The sequence below is a fragment of the Oratosquilla oratoria genome, chromosome 11 (assembly GCF_046742065.1).
Source record: "Oratosquilla oratoria isolate Oo_2021 chromosome 11, ASM4674206v1, whole genome shotgun sequence".
Taxonomy (NCBI): Eukaryota; Metazoa; Arthropoda; class Malacostraca; order Stomatopoda; family Squillidae; genus Oratosquilla; species Oratosquilla oratoria.
This window is the reverse complement of record NC_134787.1, coordinates 2,264,922-2,283,776: the sequence shown is the minus strand read 5'-3', so window position 1 is coordinate 2,283,776 and position 18,855 is coordinate 2,264,922. Positions and strand designations below refer to the sequence as shown.

The 18,855-nt window shown below is 40.6% G+C and overlaps 2 protein-coding genes across 2 annotated transcripts; both read right to left on the bottom strand.

Moving 5' to 3' along the window:
- Window positions 1-6,242: 6,242 nt before the first annotated feature.
- Window positions 6,243-8,534, bottom strand: LOC143029562 (hemocyanin-like). The gene is made up of 2 exons (XM_076192226.1): window positions 6,963-8,534; window positions 6,243-6,770 (listed from the first exon to the last, which is right to left on the bottom strand). The coding sequence occupies exons 1-2, from the start codon at window positions 8,491-8,493 to the stop codon at window positions 6,349-6,351; spliced, it is 1,953 nt and encodes a 650-aa protein (XP_076048341.1). The 5' UTR covers window positions 8,494-8,534; the 3' UTR covers window positions 6,243-6,348.
- A 7,807-nt stretch (window positions 8,535-16,341) lies between these two features.
- LOC143029561 (hemocyanin A chain-like) lies at window positions 16,342-18,635 on the bottom strand. Its single transcript, XM_076192225.1, has 2 exons — window positions 17,061-18,635; window positions 16,342-16,868 (listed from the first exon to the last, which is right to left on the bottom strand). The coding sequence occupies exons 1-2, from the start codon at window positions 18,589-18,591 to the stop codon at window positions 16,447-16,449; spliced, it is 1,953 nt and encodes a 650-aa protein (XP_076048340.1). The 5' UTR covers window positions 18,592-18,635; the 3' UTR covers window positions 16,342-16,446.
- Between the last annotated feature and the right edge of the window lie 220 nt (window positions 18,636-18,855).

Genomic DNA, 18,855 nt, shown 5'->3' with positions numbered 1-18,855 from the left:
TGCTCTCTCAAACTCAATGATGATACGGGAAGGATCACAACCATGTTCTTCAAGCATCCTGAGCAAGACTTCGTAGCTGGATTGAGTCTTCCGTTGAAGAAAGGCATAGGTGAGGGGTATGAAAACACCATCAACTCTTCCCTGGATAACATACAGTTGCATAAAGACTGACGGGGCCATGGTAAAGTTGTCATCCATGCACCGAGTATCTGCTGCTAGCTGCTGGAGATGTTCTTCTGTGACGAAGATGATGACACGCTCATCAGAATCGGGAGCGCTGTCATGTAGAAGGAACTGAACTGGAGAGTCGCCTGCTGTCACAGCCCATTCACCACTGATGATAAGTTCATGAAGAGACTGGGGCTCTTTGGGACGGTTACTGACACGGACCCTCCTCAGCACACGCTTGCATGTATCAGCAGCTGGTAAATGAGCTTTCACTGCATCAGCAACACTGTCATTGGCAAACTGAAGATCTGGTTAATTTGTCAAGGCTGGTAGTTGCTTTCCTCTTCATACCTGGCCGGCACTTCTCCACGTCAACAGCAACATCATCAGCTGGATGGCAATGGTCAATATGTACAAAGGGAGACTGGTGATCCTTGGTGGTTACAACAATGCCTGGGCATCTAACAGGACGATCATGTTTGACACATGGATCATGTTTGACACATCGCCAAGTTAACTTATCAGCTGTGGCAGAGCAATGTTTCTTGATATACATGAAACCATCCAGACAAAGTTTCAGACCACCACGTTTAGTAGTGATTAACTCTATACTAACTAATACAGACAGGGCTAAGTTATGGTAACACACACCACTGATCAACTTGCAACACTGAATGACCATCTCCAAAATCCTGTTTTATATATATATATATATATATATATATATATATACATATATATATATATACATATATATACATATATACACACACACACACACATATATATATATATATATATATATATATGTACACAAAAATGTTACTCACAACTGGGTTAGTCATTATCAAAGGACGTCTGATATAGGCTCATTTCCTCGGGATTAAAGCAGTCTTCCACTTTGATTCCTGCTCAGCACTGAGTTGGAAGTGAGTTCATACATATACTTAAGTAAATCAAGTTAAAATTAAGTTCCTATGTAAGTCCTTATGTATTTTAGTTGAGTGTAAATTATATTTGTTATTTTTTTATTTTGTTGCTAAGAAATTTAATTTTTGGGATTATGAAAAAAACCTTACTGCACTGTGACCAGTAGTCAGTCTTTTAGTTTAGTGTAAATCATATATATATATATATGTATATATATATATATATATATATATATATATATTCAAAGAAATAAAAAAAATTGGCATTATATAAAAAGAAAAAAATCCCGCTTACTGCACTTTAACCAGTACTCAGTATTTCAGTTTAGTGTAGATTATATATATATATATATATATATACATGTGTGTGTGTGTGTGTGTGTGTGTGTGTGTGTGTGTGTGTGTGTGTGTGTGTGTGTGTGTGTGTGTGTTGTCCTTGTTGTTTTTTATAATTTTGGGGTTATATAAAAAAAAATCCCCTTACTGCACTGTGATTAGTAGTCAGTCGTGCTTTGGGTCACATACACGCAGTATCTATGTTAATGAATAACAAAATGATCTTTAGAAACTAATTGGCCGAAACGTCCACCCTTGCCAAAGTATTTGGCCGAAAGATCCTGGTCCGAAAGATCCTGGCCGAAACATCTGTGGCCGAAACGTCCGTTCACCTGGCAGGAATGGGGGAGGAGTAGCATTTTTCGTTGAAAATACAATAAATTGTATTATCAACAATTCGATTAAGCAAGAGGATAGTACGGAATCTATTTGGGTGGAGATTATAGACAAGAATAAGAAGCTTATTATTGGCGTCCTGTATAGATCTCCTAACCTCAGCATTGAGCAGACTGATCCCCTGATTCATGAAATTCGTAAGGCTTCCCAGTACAAAACGTTGCGATAATGGGAGATTTTAATTATAGAAACACTGACTGGGAAATTTTAGTAGGAGACCAGGAAGTAAAACTTTTCTTAGACGTGGTGCAGGATAACTTCCTAAAAAAAATGATTACCGATCCTACGAGGGGAGAGAATACTTTGGACTTAATCTTAACTAATAATGAGCACCGAGTAACGCAAAAGTGGGAGATAATCTAGGCTCTAGCGATCATCAAGAAATAATATTAAATATCATTTGGGAACAATTATAAGGTATGAATAACGTTCAAGTACCTGACTTCAGGAGAGCCAATTTTGACAAGATGAGAAAATATATGAGACATTTGATCACTTACGGAACCGACCCAGGGGACTGTGACGGGGTCAGATATACGGTCAGTCCGAACGTAATTAGCGCGGCCAGGGGTCGGGTCACGGAGGATATGCGTACCTTGAGTCACGTCACTTGCGGGTGCGGGGTCACTAGCCAGGTCAGCGATTTGGACGAAATATATAGTAACCTAACAGATTTAATTCTAAATGCACAAAATTAATTTATTCCCCTCAAATCAATGCGGAAAAAATAGTAATACTCCCAAATAGATGACGAATAGGCTGAAACATGAGATCGGAATGAAAAGAAGACTCTACGTAATAATTAAAAACGAGGAAACACACCTTAGTTTCAAATATAACGATATGGCAAACCTGGTTAAAAAGAATACGCGCACAGCAAAACGTAAGTATGAAATTAAGGTTGCCAGACAAGCGAAATCCAATCCAAAGGGCTTCTTTCTTCTCTACACAACAAGAAATAAGGAAAGGATAGCCTCAATTCAAAATTACTAAAATGTCATGATAGAATCGGTGTTTACTAAGGTGAGGTTAGATAAAGTATCTGTCTGCGATCCGATTTTCAGTGGGGATGAAGAAAGTAGACAATCTAATATCAGTAATAATAATATTAGTAAGGTAGAAGTAGTCAAGCAGATTGAAAGACTTAAAGCTACAAAATCCCCGGGACCAGGCGAAAATTTTCCGAGAGTGCTTAAAGAGTGTAAATTTGAAATCTGCGACCAGATAACAGAAATATTTAATAAGCCGGTAGACACTGGTTTTGTGCCTATTGCTTAGGGGCAGGCAAACGTTGTTCCTGTTTTCAAAAAGGGAGATAAATCGTCTATATGCAACTACAGGTCAATCAGTTTGACATCAGTTATAGGTAAAATGCTTGAATCAATAATAGTTAATAGACTCAGAGAACACATCGAGAGACATAATTTGATTCGTGACACACAGCATGGTTTCTCCAAGAGTAAGTCCTGTGTGACTAACATACTATTCTTTTACACTAAAGTATACAAGGCGTCAGATAACAATGATAGTTACGATGTTATTTACCTTGACTTTAGCAAAGCGTTCGACAAGGCGCCCCGTCAGAGACTACTAAATAAAATCAAAGCCCACGGCATAGGAGAAGTGTTAGAATGGATTACAGCTTGTATCAATGACAGAAAACAGCGGGTCACCATAAATGGTGTAAAATCCAGATAGGGTGTGTGTTTCTAATGGGGTTGTCCAGGGCTCGATTTTGCGTCTCTTATTTTTCATTATGTACATAAACGACTTGGACAAAGGGATTAATAGTGGTGTTAGTAAGTTTGCGGACGACACTAAAATAGGACGCCTAATTAGGTCAGGAGACGACGCCGAGATTCTGCAGTATGATCTTAATAAATTGTTAACATGGTGGGTGAAATGGCAATTGAACTTCTATATCTCAAAGTGCAGCGTGTTAAACGTAGGGCTACACAACCCCGAAAACAGATATAGCTTAGAAAACACGTTTTTAGAGAAAACTGAGCGCGAGAGAGACTTGGGAGTTCTAGTGAGTTCTGACCTTAAATCCAGGAAACAGTGCATTAGCACCGGGGATAAACTAAACAGAGCATTAGGTTTCATTGCTAGGACGGTTACAAATAGAAGTGCTGAGGTAATTATCAAACTCTAGCGATAGTTAGACCCATCCTTGATTATGCGGTACAGTTTTGGTCTCCATCTTATAGAATGGACATCAATTCACTAGAATCAGTACAGAGGAGAATGACCAAAATTATACATTGGCTCAGAAATTTATCTTACGATGAGAGGCTTAGGCACCTTAACTTACACTCTCTGGAAAGACGCAGAGTGCGGGGTGATCTAATTGAGATGTTTAAAGTGGATCAAAGACTTTAACAAAGGTGACGCAAACATTGTCATCATAGTAAGACAACAGGGCAGGACTTGCACTAATGGATTTAAACTGGGCAAACTGAGATTTAAGAAGGAAATAGGCAAGAATTGGTTTACTAATAGGGTGATCAACGAATGGAACAGACTTAGTAACCGTGTTGTGAGCGCTGAAACTATCAGTCGTTTTAAGAATAGGTTAGACAACTTTAAGGATGGGGATGACAGATGGTTGTGTTAGCGTGGTATGTCGTACATCATACCATTATCGTACATTGTACTGGTGTGTTGCTTGTTTGGGAATTATATGTTTCCCCCTCTTTATAAGATTGTCATATGTTTTGTTGTTTGTTGTTTTATTATTTATTGTAATTATGTGTAATCAGTGTATATTTGTAATTATATTGGATATCGCATAATGCGATGCACGTTTTCTCGACAAGTGGCAACACTGGCTTGGAGTCAGTGCTGAGCCAGCTCTCGTTGTATACACACGCATAGTTGTCAGTGAATACAGTGTATTTCCCACAACCTGATTTTCATTTCTCAACCACCTGGTACATGGTAATGGACAAGGAACTGCCTAGTGTAGGCTTCATGGTCTCTTCCAGTCTCCTTCATTCTTGTGTTCTCATGTTCAATGTGTTTCAATATTCATATGATAAATTTTTATGTACTTTATAAAGGTTTTTTCTAGGTCTAAGTAAACACAATGCACCCAGTCTTCTCTCTGTTGGAGTACATTAATTGCTCCCGAGTGAAAGCTTACTAGGTTCGACACATGAAATTCCAGATCGGAAACTTACTTGATTGTCAACGAAAATGTTGATTTCTTAAAGTTATTCAACCCAATGATCCTTCACAATTCTCTCACACAATGTTACTATCATCTCAGTCAAGGGCATCAGTCTGAATTCCAACAGTATCTCTTTCATTTTTCTTAAACGATTAGACAACTTTATGGATGGGGATGACAGGTGGTGATGGATACGGAGCTGCCCAGTGTAGGCCTTATGGTCTCTTGCAGTCTCCTTTATTCTTATGTTCTTATGGTATCATCCGTACACTTTCCAATCCTGTGTGTGTGTGTTTGTGTGTGTGTGTGTGCGTGCTTGCGCGTTTTATGCGGAAACAGAGGATGAAAAGGTGCTCATAAATTTTGCTGCTGAATTTGAGTTCACTACTTCTTCGCAAGCATTCATTTATTTTCCTGAGATAAAAGACAATCACCTGGATTTCTGGTCAAAATTTAGCATTTTTCTATTAAAACCGAATAGAACTTTAGGATCCAAATCAAGCTCCATTTGTTACTTTTTATCTATATATCATGCGTAAAGTGATGTCTTGCAAAAGATGATACAGTTTGAGGTAGATATTCTAAATAAGAATTTATATTATCTACTTAAAGAGAAAAAATACCTTTATGATTTTTTCTACCGTTTCTTTTTTCATCATCAGACAAGACTTGTTTATCTTCTCAATTGTAAATCTCTCTGTATTCCCGAAAAGTGTCTCCATAACCCTCCTACCTACGTTTAGGTGAAATATACAGATGTAAATATACTGCTCTATTCTCGTTGCTTACCCTTCAAAGCAAAAAGTCAAAAGATGACAAAGGCTTGGATTTAAGAATGACATTCTATTCATTCCTTGTGGTATATTTTGACGGTGCTGACATTGATGTTTTCAACGTGGAAAATGCTGTCGTCGTGAACCTTATTGTCGAGCGGATAGCCCATGGGCCTTTTGTAGGGATAAATTTGTCGGGATAAAACATGTATAGTATTGAAAATGGGTAATAGCTCTAAAAGACTATCTTTGAACTGTTCCCTGAGAAGCTATTCGATTACAAAAGCAAATGAGGATATGAATTTAGGAGCGCTGATAGCAGATAACCAATCACTTGACAACCCTATCAGTAGGATTGTGGAAGAGACATATGGACTGCTGCGGAAGATTAAAGTGGTTTTTATTATATGGATAAAGAATGTATTTCCATAGTCTTCTTTTCTGAGTTTGGGTAAAAGAAATACAGTGAAAGGAAAAACTATTTTTATTCTCCTCATCGTTTGACATTTAAGTCAGAAAGTCAGGCAATGACAGATTTGAAAGGAAAAGATTAGTTTAAAGTGTGACATATTGCTCATTCCTTGTGGAATACTTTGACAGTGCTGACATTGATGTTATCAACGTCGAAGACGCGTTCGTCGGGAACCTTGCGGTCAAGTGGGTAGCCCATGGGCCTCTTGTCGGGATAGACTTGTCCGTGGGTACCACAGTATCCATGGTTGCTGTCGTGCTCATTGGAGGCTGGGTCGGGATGTGTAGCATCATCACCACTGGTAATTGCCACGAAGAGGTTGAACTCCATACCCTCGGACTTGCCCTTAGGTAAGAGCATCCTGGCGGGGTGTCCACAGGCCCTGACATCCGAGTGGACTAGGTCTTGACCAGCATCAACAGCGTCATCGGCTTCCTTGATGAGATCATGGAAAGGTACGCGGTCGGGAATGGTCACTGAAGACTCGGAAGCCTTGCGCTCGATTGTCTGGTGTCCTTTATTCACTGAAAAAAATAATTGTTGGATTAGTTAACTATACTTCTACCATAGAGGTATAACAAGCAGGTACTCATCCACATAAAGAAATAATTCTGGAATTAACAACAGAGCTCCTGTTTGATCCACTCACACATTTAACTATCATTTTGAGGGATACCAATTATGCTAAGCTTGCTTAGAAACAGGTCAGTACTTACAGTGAGTCCAGAACTTGTCCATCTCAATGCAGCCCCATCGGTACTCGTCAAGGTGAAGTTCGATGCCATTGTAGTCGTGTTTGGGGCAAAGGTAGATTCGAACGGTGGCGGTATCTTCGTGATCGGAGTCAACCCCAATCTTGTAGGTGAAGGGCTCATGGTTAAGACGCTTAACGAAGGTAGAGATTGCCACGTCGTCGATTTCTTCTGTGTCGTCGAGAGCATTGGTGAGATCAATCTCGAAATCTTCAAAGTAAGTCTTCAGGTCGCCTTCAATCTCTACCTCGGTGACATGGGCATTTGCATAGCCGATTTCTTCTGCAGTGTAGGGTTTGAGTTTGTCCTTGTGTAGCTTGAAGATGTTGTCCATGTACTTGTGGAGCCTGAAGAAGGACGGGTCACGGGTGGCTGTTTCAAAGTGCTCCATGACACCGGGTGGCATGTTGAACTTGCCCTTGGGATCGGCCTGTCTTCCGAGCATGATATGGGCATAGTTATGAAGGGCACCGTAATATGCTGCGTTGGGGCTGGTGGTGGAAGATTCAACAACGTCTCCCAAGATATCGATACCATGGTCATTGTCGAGGTAGATGGGAGTTCCGTCCTTGGAGACGATGTATCCGTGTGAGATTGCGTCCCTGATGCGGCTCTCCATCTCCTTCATATCCCTGATGCGCGCAACGCCTTCAACAGCCTCGAAAACCTTGTTGTCAGGACGGGAGGGGAACTCTCCTCCGTACCTGTAGGTAGTGTGGGGAGCAAATCCTTCTTTGATGGGTCTGCTCCAGTAGAGCTCATCGACCACGGGAAGAAAGTTGGAAAGACGTTCGGCATCGAAACGAGCAGTCAGCTGGTGATGGACCCAGAAGAAGAGTTCTCCCTTCCTGTCGATTTTGTCTCCGTGCCACCAGAAGGGGAAGTCCATGTGCCAGTGAACGTGATGAGAGTTCATGCCGACGTCCTCACCAAAGTAAGCCACACGCTGTTCGGGGTTTTTGCGAGAGCCAGTGAACTCCATGTGGAATTTGGTAGGGGTCTGGGTCATCTTGGCTGTGTAAGCCCTCTGGATAACCTCGGAGTTGGTGAACATGTGAGGTGTCACCTCATACAGAGGAGGAAGGATGACTCCATCGCATAAATCAGAGTGGGTGACAGCCACGTACAGGGCATACACGAATTCTCCCTCGTTCATGCGCTCACGGAAGTAGGCGGCCGTGTTCTTCAAGTGGTCGAAGTCGGTGCTTTCCAGCAAGGCGTCCACAAGCATGAGGGCTTCCTCCCTCTGACGAGGGTTGAAGAGAGAGAACCAGTGCTTCTGTTGGAGAAGTCGGTGATCGTCATATTCCTTCTTGAGCAACTCTCCGGCACCAGTAGGTACGAAGCTGACGGAGGCCTCTTTCAGATCAGCGAATTTGGATCGGATTGGTTCTGTGACTTTGAACAGGAGTCGATTGATGGCTTGTTGTTTGTGGGCCACATCAGCCCCTGATGCGACAGCCAGAACGGCCGCGATGAGGAGAAGCCACTTCATGCTTGATCGCTGCTGGCACCGGGTGTGAGTTTGTAGCGGGAACCTGTCCCCCTTTTATACCCGCCCGTGCGATAACAGTTTCCAAGGCGTCCTTCTAATCAGTACTTAATTTTTTCATCCGAGTACTTCGGCTTATCATAGAAATGAATGTCATTATTACAGAGAACCAGTATGCGGCCTCTGGGCGTTTTTTCATAGTCCATTTCTGGGATGTTACATAAACCATTTTCAATCTAGTTATTGAGAGGTCTATGTTTCTGATCTAAGGTTTGACAATAATTCACGAAAATTGTATGAATTAAGTATTCCAAACGACGTGTAATGGATCACAACTTTGCCCTTAATTTCATTACACCAAGATCACAAGTTTGCAAATCTATGTATTTTCAAAAATTGTCCTAATATTTTTAGCATGGCCTTGGAATGTTTATTTTAACAAGAGAACTGAATACCTGAAAACCTGGCATAGTGCCAATCATTTGTATTCCTGTTTTTTCTTTTTTTTTTCTAACAACGTACTTACAAAATATCTTCAGCAATATTTACATCTCATTTTTGCCTCGAGTAGTTTATCCTCGTGTCTAGTAATGTTTTGCCTCACAATGAATTTTATATCCCAATTCGCCTCCGTATACAAGCTCAATAAATATACTGCAATGTCTGTCTTCAAGTGTCTGCTACGGATATGATTATTCGACACATTTATTTACTGTATCACTTAAATTCAAATTAATTTAGAATACTCCTGCGTGATACTTTCACATTCATTTTTTGTTTCACGATATCTCACATATTCCGCCACCTGACTTTACATGTTTCAGTTCTTACTTATTCCATAGCGTTACGCAATGAGTGTTTTTTTTTCCGCTGATGTTTGTAGAAAAAGGGCATTTACTCAGTCTTCATTAATTGCGCAACTACTTTGAGTTTCTTCTCCATAGCGTAGGTATGGTAAGTTTATCTATTTAAACTTAGCTTTGTTTATGGCAGTTTTGGTTCTATAAGGCTAGGATAGAGTAGATGGATTGGACCACGATGCGGAACATCTGCTGTACAAGTTTTGCCCTCTGCTTTCACTTTTGAAAGCGGCACCGGAGATAATACTAATTTTACCCTTCATATGAACAGCGAACACCGTCATCTACCAGATGGAGAATCCTGTACATCGTTCCAAGTATCAATATAATCAAACTGTTATTGGAAGGAAAATGTTCGCTGGCTGCAATCTCCTTCTCCTGCAATCAAATATGGGAAAAATATGTAAGCAGAGACAAGAAAAAGCGAAAGAATGTTAGTTGCATAGTGCAAATTTGCCTGTTGAATAAGAATTGCTCAAAATACGCAAACTGATCCTTGGAATGGACCGACCACTGCGTTGACTGGAAAAAAAGAAAGAAAAAAGGATAGACCCTACGGAAAATATCTAAAAGGGTAAAGCTTGGCACAATAGAAGTTTCAACTGTACATGATAAGGAGGAAATAATAGAGTTGATGGAGGAGAGAAAGAATGACATTTTAGACCAGCGGTTTCCAACCTATTTTCTGTCATTTCCCCCTGCACCCAATTCAACCATCCAGATTTCCCCCTTCATGTGTATGAGAGAAAGAACAATTAAAACACACTGAGACTATTTACTAGTTTATTTTTCAAATGCACTAACACTGCTAACATTAAATTGTATTGAATAAGAACACTAACACTAACACAGCATTTTAGTGTGACTTCTGGCATTGTTTGCCTATCACGAGTCCTTCAATGTCTAGGGGAGTCAAGATACTCCACCCACCATTACCACTTACCAGTGTTACCAATTTCCGGACTTTTCTATTTCCGGACCTGTCTCGGTCTCTATTTGTACGGAAATTCGAGGTTTGAGTGTAATTTCTAATTATTTTCCGATAATTTCCAGAATTTTAATTCCAGACTACAATTTCCCCCCTGAAACATCCAAATTTCCCCTTTTAGACCCTTGTGAGACACGAATATAGGGACAAGGACAAGAAAGACTACATGAGGATTATCAGTTGTTAGCAGTTGTTAGATGGTGATTTCCAACACCGGCCAGCATGGTGTTGTATTTATCATAACCCCCTTGGTTTCAGATAGGGTGGATGACATACATACATACATACATACATTTACCAAGGGCTTTTTCCCCCTTACACGGGGGGGCAGCCAAAGAGAAAATGGCATAGAAATCACTCCCACCCATTTCATTTCCCATATATTCCACTCCCCTCCACCCTCCTCCCTCCCTCCTATCTTGGCACCTCCTGGATGACATAATATCTAAAAATGAAAAAATTATAGGAATCTCGTTCATTTTGAGTATTCATAAGCTTAGCTTGATTCAAGGATATGCACCTCAGCAAGGTAGTACTGTTGCAGAAAAGGAAGAATTCCACTCGTAGATGCATAAAGTGGTGGAGACAGTTAAATACGGTGAAAATCTGATATGCGTGGAAGATATGAATGGGCATGTGGGTGTTAAACGAGATAGAGAGGAATCTTTGTTGGGAATTTTTGGTGTTGGAAATCAAAACGGTAAGTGAAGGAGAACTATTCATTTTTGTACATTAGATTATTTTTCGATTATGAAAACCTATAAACATAAAGAAAGTCACAAATGAATATGGCACTAATGAAATGGAACCCAACAAAATTATTTGAAGAAAAAAATCCATGATAGACTTGTTCTTGACAACAAAAAATGTTTAGGAATGTTAAAGCAATTCCATCGGTCACATGTAATGCAGATCATAGACCGGCTGTTGCAAAAGTACAATTTTTTAAAGCTAAAAAAAAAAGGTTAAAAGAAAACAAAAACAATATAAGCTGAAATTTAAAAAAAAAATGCAAGTAAAATACGAAAAATGCTGGCAGAAAGTACGCCAACAAGAATTATGGAACAAAGAGATATTGAGGCTGAGGGAAACTGTATGAAATAAGATATATACAAAATAGCAGAAAAAAAAGGTTGAAATAAAGGTGAAATATGGGATTGAAAATGTAAAGGAAGCAATGAGAAGAGAAATGCAAGTATTTAGAAGATATATGAAGACAAAATGACTGGAAGATAAATACACATACTTGCTAAGAGTGGAAACAGAAAGAATGAAAGCGGAATTTAAAATTGAAATATGGCAAAAGATAGGACAGGATTTAGTGGATGATCTACATGGGAAAGGAAAGAGTGAGGTACACTCGGTGTTTGATGCAGAAGGAAATAATCTCTTAATGGAGACAAGAGAGATCGCAAATAAATGTAAAAAAAAAATTCGAGAACTTTCTAAATGTCGAACACCGGAAAGGTGTAGGGGGAGAGGAGGTGAAGGAAGAGGAGAAAGTAATGCATAATTTAGTTACAGGTGTAACACCAGAAGAGGTGACAACTGCGTTGAAAAGGATGAAGATGGGAACAGCACCAGGAGACGACCAAATACCCTTTGAGCTCTATAAGATGGCAGCGAGACACTGCATCAAGTAGCTCCACGAATTTCTAACATAACATGGAATTCAGAAGTAGTTCCCAAAAACTAGAAAAGAAATGTTGTTTGTCCAATATACAAAAATGGAACACGCTCAGACTATGCTAAATATCAAGTACATCCTTGCTTTCCCCTGCTGGGAAGTTATATGAGTGGATCATAGAGGCAAGATTGAAAGAAACTGTTGAAGACAAACTGGACCAGTGTCAACATGGCCTTAGACCAAACAGGAGTACATCAGAACCTATACTTACTCTCAAGATTATTCTGGAAAAAAGCTGGGAATGGGATAATTTAAGTGGTGTTTCATACATCTGGAAAAGGCTTTTGATCGTATTGACAGAAGGAAGTTATGGCAATGGGAATATGGAATAATTCCTTAGATTACAAAGGATTACAAAGGCGGAGCATGCCGACAGGAGACCTTTTGGTCCATATCTAGGTCGGATGCGAAAAAAATCATAATAATAATAAAATAATGAATAAAAACTATAATAATGTAAATAACAAATAAAATACATAAATAAATGCATAGGTATAGTTAAATGATAAACAAACAGGTAAATAGTGAATAATAATAAATTGACATATACATACATACATATACCAAGGCTTTTTCCCCCTTCCAAGGGAGGTAGCCAAAAAGGGAAAGGCATAAAAACACTCCCACCCATTTCATCCCTAAATACACTCCACACCCCTCCCACCCTTCCTCTCATCTGAGCACCTCCTGGATGACGGGTCATCCCTGCACCCTGCCCACCGCCCTGGGTCAGAAGCAGTGTCGCAAGACACAGAAGGATGTTTTTAGGGCTTTTATGGATCTGGAAAAGGCTTATGATAGGGTAGACAGAAAGGCACTGTGGGAGGTTATGCAGATTTATGGGATAGGAGGAAAGCTTTTGGGAGCTGTCAAGAGTTTTTATGTGAGTAGTAGAGCATGTGTTAGGATTGGAAATGGAGAGAGTGAGTGGTTTGAAGTAAAGGTGGGACTTCGTCAAGGATGCGTTATGTCGCCCTGGCTGTTCAACTTATACATGGATGGGGTGGTGCGAGAGGTGAATACTAGGGTAGTGAGTCAGGGATTGGAGATGGTTAAAGAAAATGGAGAAAAGTGGGAGGTGAGCCAGCTGTTGTTTGCGGACGACACTGCGCTTGTGGCAGGGTCAGAGGAGGGATTGAGGAAGCTGGTGGCAGAGTTTGGGAGAGTATGTGATAGAAGAAAGCTAAAGATAAATGTGGGTAAAAGTAAGGTGATGAGATGTACAAGGGGTGAAAGTGGCAGTAGACTGGAAGTGAACATTAAGGAAGAGCGACTGGAGGAAGTGGAAAGTTTTAGATACTTGGGTGCAAGTGTAGCAGGAAAAGGTGGAGTGAAGGTGGAGGTAGAATGTAGATTGAGAGAAGCGAGTAAATGCCTTGGTGGTTTAAAGAGTGTAATGAGAAATAGACATTTGGGAATGGATGCGAAGAGGAGACTGTATGAAGGAGTGATTGTGCCAACAGCACTGTATGGGGCAGAAACGTGGAACATAAGAGAAGAAGAGAGAAGGAGTTTGAATGTGTTTGAGATGAGGTGTCTGAGAAGTATGGTGGGGGTTACTAGGCTAGATAGAAATTGACATATAACTAATAATAAATGAAAATCAGACAGACAAATGATAACAAAACAAAAACAAATAATATAAAATAAATTATAATCATTACAGCATCTTGCTTAGGTGTTTATCTAAATGATTCTTAAACCTTCGAACTGAACTACATTGCACTACCTGTGCAGGAAGTTTATTCCATTCATTAACTACACGGTTGGCAAAGTTGTTTCTACCTACTTCCAAATTGAATCTATTTCCGGACAGTTTGAGACCATTGTTTCTTGTCTGATTCTCATTCAATGTGAAAATTTTGTCACTTTTGATGTTGTCAATTCCCTTTAAAATCTTAAAGACCTGTTTCAAGTTACCTCTTAGTCTACGCTTTTTTTAGGGAAAACAGATTCATATGTTTTTGTCGAGTGTTTACCAGCAAACAGAGACTAGAGTAAAGAACAAGGATGTAGACATTGAAATGTTCGATGTCAGAACCGGTCTGAAACAGGAAGGGATACTGTCTCCTTCATTATTTATTATATACATGGATTGGTGCATGAAGGAAATTTGTGTAAGAGAACCAAGTAGCCTGTGCTATGATGTGGCGGTCGTGACGGAAAACCAAGAAGACCTTCAGAATGCAATGGATAGATGGAACAGGATTTTGATGGAAAAGTAAATGGAAAAACAGAAGTTATCCACGTTAGAATACAAAGAGAAGAGTGCAATATTACAACAGATGAAATTATGCTAAAGCAAGTAGAGAAATTGGAATATCTAGGAGTCTTGTTTAACCAAGAAAACCTGCAGCAGATTGAAATCAACAACAGAATTAGCAAATACAAAAGAAACTTTAATATGTTATAACCAATATTCAAAGATAGACATGTACCCATTTGGTGCAAGACAATTATATTCAAGTACTTTAAAACCGATACTCGCATATGAGTTGGAATCATGGTCACTAACAACCAAAACAAAATCAATGGTCCAATCTTCAGAAATGAAAGTGTTGAGACTGATAAGAGGAATAACTGGACTGGATAGAATAAGAAATTAAAAATTCAGAGAAGATCTGAAAGTGATAGCAGTGTTAGAAGCCAAAGAAAAAGGAAAACGAGGTAGTATGGACAAGTTTACAGTATGGATGAGCAAAGACCCCCACCCCACTATTTATATGAAGTGGAATCCACATGGTAGGCGTCGAGTGGGTCGATCAAGGAGTAGATGGATGTATGGTATGTAGAAGAGAGTAGGAGAGCTGCGATTGAGGAGATGGAACTGTTGTGTCAAGACCAAGTAGTGGAATGGAGGTCTATCGAGACCAACGACTGGCAGGTCAGACCCCCTAACTGGCGTTTGGTGAGAAAAATTAGAAACGTTTCTTCTTATTCGCTTATTAGAAATTTGGTGAAGAGCCATTTCGTTACACCTCAAAAGAAAGGAACCAAATATGTCAAATGGAAAACTCACGCTCCCACTGTTCATTACACTATTGGTCTTTGCTTACTCGGGATATAGTTTTTATTACAAGAATACTTATTTTTTTACTTGTACATACAAACACACACACAGCAGAAACAGTAATCGTTTAATGTAAAAATGAAAAGGGTGTTGTAGATATATGCAAAGTTATTTTACAGTTCATCAATAGGAAATTGAGACACAGAGAAGAAATTGCCATATAGGTGTTTTGGAGATCAGCCGAAATAATGAACAAAAATTTCCAATCTGCCTTCACGTAGGAGAGTTTTAATTTTTAGAGGAAAGTGAGGCGACCCAAAATTCGGGTTTACAAGATATTCATATACATATGAGAAAGCTAATCTTTCTATTTTTTTTTTTTTTTTTTTATAAGAGAAAAGCTGTAGGACTTAATAGGGTCTCAAAGTTGATACTGAAAGAATATAAGGAACAACTGGTAGAAAAGAAGTAACAGTGCCACAGAACTGGACATGCATAGAAGTAAGGATACAACACAAAGCTACAGGCCGATATCATTGTCCAGCGTAATTCTGAAAATAAGTGAAAGGATTGTAAAATATCCATGGGTCAAATATCTTGAAGAGATGAACATTCTGATAAATAATTAGTTTGGCATCAGATCTGGGTCACGTGTGTCAAACCTTTTTAAACTTTTACTCAAGACTGATTAATGTGCTGCAAGAGAGGAAAGGCTCGAGAAATATGCTTCCATAAAGTATCTCGCAGTTGGCTTATATGAAAACTGGAGCATATTGGAGTAAACTACTCAAATGAATGATTTTTTTAAGGGAAAGTACATGAGGACAGTAAGAAAAGGACAATCTGTAAGGATGGAGAGCAGTGACCAGTGGAGTTACACAAGGATCAGTGCTTGCACATATGATATTTCTTTATGTATTAAGAATAAAATAGAAGTTGTGCCAACATGTTTGCAATGATGCAAAATAGTGGAAAAAATAGGGAAACTGATGGCTATTACAAAATACATAGACATATGGACCCACGGATGAAAAATTAACTTCAATACAAAGTATTGAAAATGGGCAGTAGCTCTAAAAGACTATTTTTTAAGTATTCTATGAAAAGCGATTCCATTACAAAAGCGAAAGAGATGATAGATTTAGGAGTTTTGATAGCAGATAACCGATTACCTGGCAACTCTATCAGTAGGATTATGAAAGAGACATATGGACTGCTGCAGAAGATTAAAGTGGATTTTTATTATATGGATAAAAATGTATTTTCATGGTCTTCTTTTCTGAGTTTGGGTAAAAGAAATACAGTGAAAGGAAAAACTACTTTTATTCTCCTCATCGTTTGACATTTAAGTCAAAAAGTCAGGCAATGACAGATTTAAAGGAAAATTTTAGTTTAAAGTGTGACATATTGCTCATTCCTTGTGGAATACTTTGACAGTGCTGACATTGATGTTATCAACGTCGAAGACGCGTTCGTCGGGAACCTTGCGGTCGAGTGGGTAGCCCATGGGCCTCTTGTCGGGATAGACTTGTCCGTGGGTACCACAGTATCCATGGTTGCTGTCGTGCTCATTGGAGGCTGGGTCGGGATGTGTAGCATCATCACCACTGGTAATTGCCACGAAGAGGTTGAACTCCATACCCTCGGACTTGCCCTTAGGTAAGAGCATCCTGGCGGGGTGTCCACAGGCCCTGACATCCGAGTGGACTAGGTCTTGACCAGCTGCAACAGCGTCATCGGCTTCCTTGATGAGATCATGGAAAGGTACGCGGTCGGGAATGGTCACTGAAGACTCGGAACCCTTGCGCTTGATTACCTGGTGTCCTTTATTCACTGAAAAAAATAATTGTTAGATTAGTTAACTATACTTCTACCATAGAGGTATAACAAGTAGGTACTCATCCACATAAAGAAATAATTCTGGAATTAACAACAGAGCTCCTGTTTGATCCACTCACACATTTAACTATCATTTTGAGGGATACCAATTATGCTAAGCTTGCTTAGAAACAGGTCAGTACTTACAGTGAGTCCAGAACTTGTCCATCTCAATGCAGCCCCATCGGTACTCGTCAAGGTGAAGTTCGATGCCATTGTAGTCGTGTTTGGGGCAAAGGTAGATTCGAACGGTGGCGGTATCTTCGTGATCGGAGTCAACCCCAATCTTGTAGGTGAAGGGCTTATGGTTGAGACGCTTAACGAAGGTAGAGATTTCCACGTCGTCGATTTCTTCTGTGTCGTCAAGAGCATTAGTGAGATCAATCTCGAAATCTTCAAAGTAAGTCTTCAGGTCGCCATCAATCTCTACCTCGGTGATATGGGCATTTGAATAGCCGATTTCTTCTGCAGTGTAGGGTTTGAGTTTGTCCTTGTGTAGCTTGAAGATGTTGTCCATGTACTTGTGGAGCCTGAAGAAGGACGGGTCACGAGTGGCGGTCTCGAAGTGCTCCATGACACCAGGTGGCGTGTTGAACTTGCCCTTGGGATCGGCCTGTTTTCCCAATAAGATGTGGGCGTAGTTGTGAAGGGCACCGTAGTAGCCGGCATTGGGGCTGTAAAGGGAAGACTCGATGACGTCTCCCAAGATATCAATTCCCCTCTCATTGTCGATGTAGATGGGTGTTCCATCCTTGGAGGTGATGTAACCGTGAGCAATGGCGTCCCTGATGCGGCTCTCCATCTCCTTGACGTCACGTATCCTTACAACGCCTTCGACTGCCTCGAAAGCTTTGTTGTCAGGACGGGAAGGGAACTCTCCTCCGTACCTGTAGGTGGTGTGGGGAGCGAAGCCTTCTTTGATGGGTCTGCTCCAGTAGAGCTCGTCGACGAATGGGAGGTAGTTGGAGAGACGCTCTGCATCGAATCGGGCAGTCAGTTGGTGATGGGCCCAGAAGAAGAGTTCTCCTTTGCGGTCGATCTTGTGTCCGTCCCACCAGAAGGGGAAGTCCATGTGCCAGTGGACGTGGTGGGAGTTAATGCCGATGTCTTCACCGAAGTAGGCCACACGCTGCTCAGGGTTCTTGCGAGACCCAGTGAACTCCATGTGGAACTTGGCAGGCGTCTGTGTCATCTTGGCAGTATAAGCCTTCTGGATAACCTCGGAGTTGGTGAACATGTGAGGGGTCACCTCATACAGAGGAGGAAGGATGACTCCATCGCATACGTCCGAGTGGGTGACAGCCACGTATACGGCATACACGAATTCTCCCTCGTTCATGCGCTCACGGAAGTAGGCGGCCGTGTTCTTGAAGTGGTCAAAGTCGGTGCTCTCCAGCAGAGCATCGACGAGCATGAGGGCTTCTTCCCTTTGACGGGGGTTGAAGAGAGAGAACCAGTGCTTCTGTTCAAGAAGTCGGTGATCGTCATATTCCTTCTTGAGCAACTCTCCGGCACCAGTAGGTACGAAGCTGGTGGAGGCCTCTTTCAGGTCAGTGAATTTGGATCGGATTGGTTCTGTGATTTTGAACAGGAGTCGATTGATGGCTTGTTGTTTGTGGGCCACATCAGCCCCTGAAGCGACGACCAGAACGGCCGCGATGAGGAGAAGCCACTTCATGCTTGATCGCTGCTGGCACTGGGTGTGAGTTTGTAGCGGGAACCTGTCCCCTTTTTATACCCGCTCGTGTGATAACAGTTTCCAAGGCGTCCTTCTAATCAGTATTTACTTTTTCCCTCCGAGTACTTGAGCTTATCAGAGAAGTAAACGTCATTGTTCTACAGAAAAATAATGTACCTTTATATGTCGTTAGGTGAATATTTGCTCTATAGTTGATATCTAGGTTTTCATCTAATTCCTTTCCAATCCTCATTACTTGGCTTT

Excerpts from the sequence above, each read along its gene's own strand:
- LOC143029561 (XM_076192225.1), bottom strand. The coding sequence starts at position 18,591 with ATGAAGTGGCTTCTCCTCATCGCGGCCGTTCTGGTCGTCGCTTCAGGG. Across the intron at positions 16,869-17,060 it reads GGACAAGTTCTGGACTCACT|TGAATAAAGGACACCAGGTA; the intron begins GTAAGTACTGAC and ends TATTTTTTTCAG.
- LOC143029562 (XM_076192226.1), bottom strand. The coding sequence starts at position 8,493 with ATGAAGTGGCTTCTCCTCATCGCGGCCGTTCTGGCTGTCGCATCAGGG. Across the intron at positions 6,771-6,962 it reads GGACAAGTTCTGGACTCACT|TGAATAAAGGACACCAGACA; the intron begins GTAAGTACTGAC and ends TATTTTTTTCAG.